Here is a 10,000-nt window from a genome sequence, read left to right as displayed (position 1 = left end):
ATAACGCAAATCATAAAATGCTGTCAATATCAGCCTCTCACTTTAGCTTTAATTATGGCAATGTTGAAATATAAATCTGCTAATATACTGATCTTATACGAAAAGAAACGTTTACTCATCTGCAAAGTATAAAAGGAATTTCTACTGTTACATTAACCACAGCAATAAGATGTAAAAGCTTCCTAAAACACTGCCAGAATACGTATTCTAACGGAGGACTGCTAAAAAATAGTTTGTATCTTAAAGTTACATTAGATCAAACAAATAGTTTAATAACATGCCAACTAATTATGATGGTACATGCAATCAATACTAACGCTTAACCACGATCTCATAATACAGGTCTAGACTTAATTTGGTATTCAAAGAACTCATTACGTTGTTAGTCGATGTTATGGTATCGTGTATATTTGCCATTATATAAACAGAGGCCACATGCCATAGTTAGTTCCCATAGACGCTGTACTTTCACATCTTTGATATACAGGGCTTATAAATGTGGGAAGACAGAATAACAAAAAACAAAAGACAAAAAATGGTTTTCTTTTTGGGTAAATGCACAGATATGACAAGAGATTGAAGTTAGTGAGGGCCGACCAGAGAGAACGGAGACGACACAAAGCGGATGTTCCTGTGTCAGACATCAATTCTGCCAGAGCAACCTGCATAGTAACATTATGCATGCTTTCCCATGTTCTGTTTCCAATGGGTTGATCTTCTCATTAAATAATTTACATATCACTTACATACCAATATATCATTACAATGTGATTACCAAGTCATTACTCCAGTTCAGTAATAATCTCCAAATTTAAGGCACTGATTATCATGGAATACATCATAACAAGAAATTGTGTAGTATAATCAATACTACGAATAAATATTTGGGAAATTATTAACAAATTTAGAATATCACCAATCACTGCTGCTTCTAACAAGAATCCAGGCAGACTTCTCTCCAGCAAAGAAAAGCCATGGACGGCTGGACGACTGGGCCTCGGGCTGGCTCCAGGCGAGTCCCGGGCTGGTCCCTCAGGACGTCGCTCCCAGGCTGCTCAGGTCAGAGGCAGGTCGGGACGCATCTCTGTAGAGTAGGGCGCGAGGGGGCACTTCTTCCGGGGTAGACCCTTGACCGGTCCTGGGTGACTATGACGGGCGTAGAACACCGCCCGTCGTGAGCAACCGTAACTAAACCTATGGTGAAGGCACCAGCTAATGGCAGCCCTGTTACCAGAGCCTTTGTGCGGTGGGGGGACCTGACATGCTGTACAACCCGTCCGCCTACAAGTACCTGTCAATGACAAAATGAACATATCGAGAAATATTAATATTGTGAAGTGCTTACTTTCTATCTCAATTTTTGTTTAGATATCTTTTGGATATTGCAGTTGGAATCATTTCCTTAAGTCAAGTATAGTTCACATAACTTTGAAAGATTTAAGCAGACCGAATCACAGCGAGAAATTCCATTACCTGGAATCCAGCGACACAGTCATGATCTAAGGGCGCCCACGCAATGACAACGCCATCGACGCCGACTCGCCGCGTTATGTGCAGGTTCTGCGGGCGCGGGACACATGTGGCTTCCACGTCCGGCGGCGTTGAGATCGGGGACCGCGACCGCCACTCCGGGGCCGAAGAGCAGTCCACCGCTGCGTCTAACGGGGCCACGCCAGTCTGAAAGGTCAAAGGCTAGTGTGAGGGTAAGCATTCGGCATTGAGGATCAGCTGGGACAGCTCCTTGCAACTGAAACGGGCTGGGCCACAAATAGACGTCCAAGACCCGGGCGATACATCCTTGAAAAATCTCACCGCAATTAACTGAACTGTACAGCGAGTCTTATCTCTTGGGTGATGGGAAACTTGTTAAAGAACAATGGTTTGAATTGACAGAATATCGCAAAAAAAGGATTTGTCTGTCTCAGTTAACACCTATATTTTCATTACTAGGAACAAGGTAGTGTATGGTAATTTCAGTATTAGGTATTAGTAAAAGTGTTAATCAGCATTGCATAGACAGTATCCTCGTATATCATAAACACTTTTAAGAAGCGATAAGACGCTTGGAAATTTCTTGGAAATTTCTAAATTCTTGTCTACAACATTATGTAGTCATGACCTCCTCCACATTCAAACCCTAGCAAGGAACACAACATAATCATCGCAAAGCCTAAGAATTTCTTTTCAGAAATACTTGCTTGGACGAAATCTACATGGACCACATGTTGATAAGCTAGTCTAGATACCAGATATGTGCACAAGATTTCTGGCCAGCTGCAGCTTCACTGCAGTTTCACCATTAACACGTGTAACAAGGAAGTGTAACTTTTTTTTTTAACTTTAATGGTTTTATGATCCTTGCAAACCGTAGTGCAAGATAATTATTTTCTATAATAAAATCATATTCTCTTTCCATTACTAAATTGGATTTTTTTTCATTGTGATGAATGTGGAAAAGATCTGGCTGAGAAGGAATGTTTCCATAATGCAAGATGTGTAACTGATTTTACGACTTGTGTCTTCGGTAGAAGTAAATTGATTTGAGGAAAGTGTATATCGAAATGTTAATTACATTTCTTGCATCGTGGAATAATTCATTATCTTTCATTTCTTCCTGTTTATATATCATATTTAAATACCTTATGTACTATATACTGTACGTAAGGAGCTGTTTTTACTAGTTTCAATTCCGAAATATAGGAAAAATAAAAGCTTATCATACGAATAAAGTTCAATACTGGCAGTGGAGTGATTGCTGTTATGCCTATCATTTTGCTTATCTGGAATTATTAATTTCTGGCAACTGATAAAATTAACTCACTGTATAAGTGCGATTCCTATAGGGCCTTAAAGATAGCCGCGATCACAAGTTCCAAGACTGTGATATCGGCACAAAACACAGGAAATCTTACCACCATCCGCTTGATCTTCCGCGCATCGGAGAGAAATCTTCCCGGCCGCTCTCGTCTGGTCGAATCCTAAAATCAAGCAAGAAATCGTCACATACCCAGGCTCTGCACTCGCATGGATATGAGTGGCGAGGGATTTCCACTCCTGCCAGTCGGGAGTTTAAAGATCAATGAAGATTTCTTTGAGAGCTTTGATGCATTAGCCTTAACCAGTGAGAAGTTTAACAGAAAAGGGACGAAAAATTATATTAAGAGTCTAAGCTGTAAACAGGAGGCATCGTTAACATGACAAAGAAATCTTCCCTAGGAACTTTTTTGTGGATTACTCGCCTCGAAGTACTTCCACTTTTCCTTAAGCGATTACAAGTACTCACAGCTACAAGTTAAAAGACAGCTGGGGAAATAGCAACTGCAAAATATATATTACTTAGCAGTACACTAGAAAAAAGAGGAAATACATAATCTATTAAATTACAGCAGGAAGTATCAAAAAGCACTAGCAATATTACTGCTTAAGATGTTGAGATAAAGGAGAAAATGTAAAGATTGGTCAACCTTTCTGCCCGTGGGTTTTGCTGGAGTAGAGGTCGCCAAGGGCTTCAACATAGGTGTAGGTTTTGCTGGAGTTTGCTTGAACTCCCGCCTAGGTTCTGGCGCAGGTTCTGTAATTCTCGTGTGCTCTGACACAGGTCTGTGCGCAGGGGCAGGGCTCGGTGCAGGTTTTGTTAATTGCACAGGCTCTGCCGCTGGTTTAATTGACTGCTCAGGCACAACATCGGGCTTAACCATACGCACGGGCTTAGATGCGGGTTTTGCACTGGGCACAGAAGAGGGCATGTATCGTGGTATGCGAGACTTTCTACGTTGAGCCAATGAAGAAGAGCCGTGGCAGGTCACGCGACCACTGAGCTCTGTCGCAGAGAGAGCTAAAGAGACATCAGACTGCAGGGTCACGTGACTAGATAGCTCCGTCCCGTTCGAGATGGCGGACTGAGACAAGTAAGCCATCTGGAGAATGGAGAGAGAGCAATGTAAAACGGTTCAGGGAAAGTTCCTTTCAGTGTGCCATGGTCTCTCTTCAAACCATCCATTAGTTTAAGATACAAAGAGGTTTAAGCAATGAAATACAGCTTAAATGTCATACAGCCTTGTACAAAGAGAATGGAGCGTGGAATGACCATGGTAAAAGACCAGTGGACATGGCATAATGAAAGGCAAATTGTAATCATATTTAAATGATGAATACAACAAATGCAACAGAAACTACAGATACATTATACACCATATATCCCCAATGTATGCCATTACAAGAAAAAAGACTCATGCTACAGAAACATAAACCAAAAAGCTACATGACCAGAGCCGTATTAATGCCATAGCAGATACACAATGCACAACACTAGAATTCAATGCACACACTATTAATTACAAAACACCATACCAACACCAAAACATTAGTTTACAGAGGCTTCACCCAAACTGCTAATGCGTCACACAAAACCGATCCCCATTGGAAAAAAACCCTTTGTAATCACTTATATTAAAAACCCTCACTACAAGAATTAGGGGGGAAGGATCCAAAGTTACTACCATACAGACAGTTAGTGGAAGATCGTCACGACAGTATCTCAAGTCCGTTAAAACAAAGACAACACACAGGCCTAGGTATCTAGTGGCCAAACTGGAAACGCTTAACGACTATGCACAAAATGCTTCGAGTGAATCTGGTTCCGTGTCTCTCTCAGGCTATTTTGTTCTTTTGCTGAATGACTTCAATGTTGTTAAAAGAAATCTAGTAAACCTACACTACTGTTTGACACTCCACACACTATTCGGGTGACTCCTAGTATCTTCATAAAGCTTCCATGTTTTTCTCTCTTTCCAATCCAAAAATATTTAACAACTAATCATATTAATGCATATCACAACCTAACACAACCGCAGATCACAGCTGCTGCATGACACATGACCGATCCACATGGGAGCTTTGAGAGAGAGTACGTTCACCTCCTATGACTCTGAACGTCGTGACGAGTTTAACCTTCTCTGAGGAGAGGCAATAGGCTCTATCTGTCTCACGTTCACGCCGAATTCCATATCTTTAGATTTTCAAGTCCTGAAAGTAGAGAGAGTTCCTGAACCTTCTAAATCAGCTAAGAAAAGAAGGTTTCCCTGTCATCTTAAGCCTGTATATTTAGTTTAATAGTAGTATCGTATTAGTTCACACCACAAAATATTATTAACGTCCTTTCTTGGTAGATTTGCGCCTCGTTATGATTTATTTTCTAGCTTTTATAATGCTTTTATGATAGATCAGCTTTTATTTGTTAATGCCATGCAACGTCAGGGGGAACTCATGAACTGTGTTAGGATGACGGAATCCTCGCAACGGTTAGTTTGATCACAACACCACTGCTTCCTGCGCTTTAGACTGGCATTCAGGGAAGACCACAATGCACCAGACAAGTCAATCTTCGGTGAACTAGCATCTAAAGCACTAGAATGCAAATGTGAGGTTAGTGAGAAGCATTTCTGTCTCCCTTATGACTTACATTACTAGTGGAGGAATGTTGTTTTTTGCTGAAGAATTTAGGAAATTCCATTACCATTGTTATAAGTTTATCTTTATCTATGTTATATTGTTATTCAATTCATATCTACAAGGAAACATGTTAATAAAATATCTTGAATTTGTGTTAATAAGTCGCATTTGTTAATTCATTACATATTCAGTAGTTTAGTTCTAATACTGCAGGTCAAAATTTAGATGAATTGTATTATGTAAAATTTAGATTCACCGGAGGTTCATATCCCTTACTTTATGAATATGCTCTTTCCTTTAAAGAAATATATATCTATATATATGCATGTAAAGACACTGCACTTGAGTGCAGATCAATTAAATATACCCTACAGACCTACTCTCATTATCCTATTCCAAAGCTAACTTTGCTAAACTTGATCATTTTCTGAAATCTCCGCCTGATCTCCGAGTCCTCCCTCAGCCGGACTCTTACCTCGTTGGGTTGACTGAGGAATGAGCAGACAGCATCAACATCGAAGTCCGGCACAGTGGGCATCGGGCTGGTGGTGGGCGGGTGACCCTGTGTGCCCTCAGCTGGTGAATCCCCACATGGGTCACCCTCTCCTAGGCGACGCAGCTGGTTGATGACTACACTCATATTACCTGATCTGTTGCAAGCATTTAAGAATGTTAGAATTTTTGTTCTTCTTAATTTCAAATACAATGGTCATATTACTAACTGTATCATGTGTTGGTAACATTGGTTACATGGTAATATTCAATACTGTGTCCGCAGGTTACTAACAAACAACCTACACATGATGCGACACCCTAAGGGGACTCGGAGGATAACATGGAACTGTGGAAGGACACCTGCCCTATAAGGAGCGGAAGAGGATCATCCTTGCGTGTTTGCGACTGCGTTAACTCTTCCAGGCTTCTTTGTCATGCTACATCATAAGCATTCTCTGGCATCAGTAATCAAACATGTCCTACAAAAGGACATATATCATTAACAAATTAAAGGAACTAAAACACATATATATAATATACACAAAAATACACACACATATTATATATATATATATATATATATATAATATATATATATAATATTATATAATATATATATATATATATTATATATATATATTTATATATATATATAGATATATATGAATATATTATATTATATAGTGTGTGTGTTAATGTGTATATATATATGTGTGTTAGATGATAGTGGTGTGTGTGTGTGTGTGTGTGTGTGTGTGGTGTGTGTGTTGTGTGTGTGTGTTGTGTGTTGTGTGTGTTGTGTGTGTGTGTGTGTGTGTGTGTAATATATATATATGTGTATGTATATATATGTATGTATGTGTATATGTATATATATATATATATATATATATATATATACATATACATATACATATACATATACATATATCTATATCTATCTATATATACATACACACATACAATATACATACATACATACATACATACACACACACACACACACACACACACACACATACACACACACACACACACACACACACACACACACACACACACACACACACACACACACACACACACACACACACACACACACATTCCATCGAGTCAGATGTGGCAAGTTGTTATCCAAAATGGCAGTACCTTGTGCTTCGCTTGCAAGGACATCCTTGCACGCTCGTAGTCCTCCACGGTTTGCATGAGCTGCTGCCGGAGACTCGCCAGAGTACTATTGAGATGCTCCACCTCTTCACTCTGTCATCAAATAACAATCTTGATTATATACAGCGCCCAGCTATGTAAATGGTATATAAAACAGACAAACAACTCCAATTCTATGACTCATGAGAAGACAAAACAGACATGAGGATCTTTTAGGAATGAGGGATGTGCGCGCAGACCTTGAGTGTGAGGACAGCATCCCGAGACTGCAGCTGTTGGTTGAGTTCGCTGGCCTCGTTGTCAGCCAGTCGAAGCTCCTCCTCCTTCCGTCCTATCGCCTCCTCCAGTTCCCGAACCTTCTCCTCCAACTCCTCCAAGATCGTGGAGGAGCCTTGAGGGCGCACGAGCCTTCTGCTGCTGCGCTCCTCCAACCGCCTTCTGCTCCTCCGGCGCTTGGTTCTCTGGAAGCTCGCGCCCGAGTCGCAGTTGGTGGCGTCCCCGCTCGAGTGTTCCCGAAGCCCCTCCCCAGCGGGGGTGGGAGGGGGGGTCGTAGTGGCTTCGTCGGCCAAGTTTTCTGCTGTGTCTGTGATGAATGTTTCTGGAAAGTAGATCAGTTGTCAGAACAAACTGCATTACTGCTAAGCCTATAAGCTGACATGACAAACGAAGACTTCCTCATCTTCTCCATGATGGTCTACTCACCTCCCTCATCACTCTCTAAGGTTACGTCCGTGTCGGAGTTACTGGCCCTGCCCTCGAGCAGCTCTGCCAAAGTGCCAAGCTGAGCGGTCACCTCGGCCAACGTGCTCTTCTGGGTCTCACTGCAGAACTCACAGCTCTGGGGACGAAACGTAATATATCATTGTAGAATATAATTTCGAAATAGTCACCTTAAAATGTTAAACAGTCAACAAAAGTTCTACAGATCAGCGTATGAAAACATCATGGGCACTAACCTTGAGGGCAGTTATTAGGGAAGTAATGGTAGCATAAAGCGGAGCTATAGGTGAGGCAGCCAGGACGTCCAGCTCACTAGCAGCATGTTCATGGCTCAGCTGTTCTAGCTGGCCCTGTAGCTCCTTAACATGACTTTCCCCAGCTGATACCTGGAAAAAGCAGCACGTTACCATCAATCGGCCTAAAATACAAACATCCCACAGCAGCACTCATTAATGCTTTTACGCACACACACAACAGCAATGCCCATAAAAGCTATCACTTCGAGTCTGGCAGGAGAGCTCACCTGGAGGTTAAGAGTAAGAAGATCTTGTTCATGCCGACGGCACTGTTCTTCCAACTCTTTCGCTAATTGTTCACCCTGCGCCTCTGCTGCCAGCACCCGGTCACGCAGCTCACAGTTGAGCCTCTCAAGCTCATTAAGCTGTGAGTTCCCTAATTTTAGCTGATTACGAAGTTTTGTAACCTGGGAAGGGAAAACAATAAGTTAATTACGTCACACATAATTTATATTTTTTCACACACTACTCTTCTTTTCGTATGATATTTATTTATCAAAATTAACCACAAATTCAAAAAAGAAAAGAAGAGAAGAATACTGTACCTCTGAACGGTGCTGGGTCTCCTGACTGTTTGTCTCGGATGAAGACTCTCTCAGCTGACGTTCCGTCTCAGCTAGTCGGGCTCTCAACTCCTCCAGTTGTTTCTTGTAAGATACCTCACATTCTCTAGCACCATGTTCCTTAGACGCCGCAGACTCTAGCTGGGCCTTGTATGACTGAACCTCCTCTTGAAGGGATGACACCTGGACGTAGAATTATTGGAATGAGATGACGACCACAAGTTCAGTCACTACTAATGGCATTGGAGCTGCATCGATAACATTAAAATAAACTCTTAACGAGGAGCAATCCTACTGACCTGGTCTCTGAGCTTCTTCTCTCTCTGAGCTAGAATCTGATCAGCCTGCTGGAGGGTCTCGCGAAGCATGTTCTCGGTCATCTCCAGCTCCTCGACTCGGCCTCGGAGGTAGCTCTCGTTCTGCTGCACCTCGCTCATCTTGCGGGCGGAGTCTTTGGCCTGGAATGCAAAGCATAGTATTCAGCGTTAAATGACGGATTTCCCCTCCTGCTATATCCTGGTTTATCTCAATATAACACTTTAATATCAGTGCAGAAGTAGCATTTTCGTATAACAGTACAAATAAAAAAGATCACCTGGCTGATCTCTGCAGAAAGCGCATTGTTTTCTGTTTCCAGCGTCATAAGACGATGAACCAGCTCCTCTTGGTCTCGCAGTTCTGCTCTCAAAGACTGGTTCGCCTTCTCGCCTTCCATTAACTGCCAAGATAGAATACTGCCATGAGTGTCCATCTACATTTTTGCTTACATATTACTACCATTCAGACCCACCACCCAACTCAGCTCTCCATGGAATCACACGACTAATCACCTTGATCTGCAGCTCTTTTTCACTCCTCTCGAGGCCCCACACCCGCTCCTTCAGCTTCAATTCCGAGTTCTCCGTTTCGATCAGACGGTCCAGGAGGTCGGAGATTCGAGCACCGTCGCTTGACCTGGAGTTGTTCCTCAGGTTGGCTCTGAGGCGCTCCTCGGACGTCTCCAGCTGTTGGATCTTGGAGGTCTGTTGCTCCATCGAGGCCTCGAGCTCTTCTATCCTTTGCTTGTAGGAGGTGACATGGCTGGACATGATCTTGTCTGCTTCACGGATGGTCTCGCGATAGGCACACTCCTGCGAATTATGCAGATATGTTGTAAGGGTTTCCCGCCGGGTTTTAACCATTAAACAATTATCCATAATGATCAATCTATTTATCAATACATTACCATATAATATGTTCCCTCTTTCTCTGTCTCTCCCTTTCTCTTTCTCTTTCTCTCACTCTGTATATATGTGTGTGTGTGTGTGT

General features: G+C 42.0%; 1 protein-coding gene across 1 annotated transcript in view; it reads right to left on the bottom strand.

Annotated features, from left to right (window-relative positions):
• LOC122247233 (uncharacterized) overlaps positions 1 to 10,000 on the bottom strand; it is a 191,805-nt gene that overhangs the window by 601 nt on the left and 181,204 nt on the right. Inside the window, exons 25-39 of the mRNA XM_086540338.1 lie at positions 9,523 to 9,822; positions 9,288 to 9,410; positions 8,992 to 9,150; positions 8,675 to 8,875; positions 8,357 to 8,536; positions 8,070 to 8,219; positions 7,816 to 7,951; positions 7,353 to 7,711; positions 7,061 to 7,206; positions 6,250 to 6,311; positions 5,927 to 6,153; positions 3,465 to 3,917; positions 2,913 to 2,978; positions 1,474 to 1,677; positions 1 to 1,291 (exon numbers count right to left, since the gene is read on the bottom strand). The exon at positions 1 to 1,291 is cut by the window's left edge and continues 601 nt beyond it. Of these exons, the coding sequence (XP_086396464.1) occupies positions 1,061 to 1,291; positions 1,474 to 1,677; positions 2,913 to 2,978; positions 3,465 to 3,917; positions 5,927 to 6,153; positions 6,250 to 6,311; positions 7,061 to 7,206; positions 7,353 to 7,711; positions 7,816 to 7,951; positions 8,070 to 8,219; positions 8,357 to 8,536; positions 8,675 to 8,875; positions 8,992 to 9,150; positions 9,288 to 9,410; positions 9,523 to 9,822 (2,997 nt within the window). The 3' untranslated portion in view covers positions 1 to 1,060. The remainder of the gene's footprint in view (positions 1,292 to 1,473; positions 1,678 to 2,912; positions 2,979 to 3,464; positions 3,918 to 5,926; positions 6,154 to 6,249; positions 6,312 to 7,060; positions 7,207 to 7,352; positions 7,712 to 7,815; positions 7,952 to 8,069; positions 8,220 to 8,356; positions 8,537 to 8,674; positions 8,876 to 8,991; positions 9,151 to 9,287; positions 9,411 to 9,522; positions 9,823 to 10,000) is intronic.

Source organism: Penaeus japonicus, unplaced genomic scaffold (genome assembly GCF_977035675.1).
Source record: "Penaeus japonicus unplaced genomic scaffold, GWHDUDI00000001_assembly GWHDUDI00000010, whole genome shotgun sequence".
Taxonomy (NCBI): domain Eukaryota; kingdom Metazoa; phylum Arthropoda; class Malacostraca; order Decapoda; family Penaeidae; genus Penaeus; species Penaeus japonicus.
Note: the sequence above shows the minus strand (reverse complement) of the source record. Positions and strands in the feature narration are given on the sequence as shown.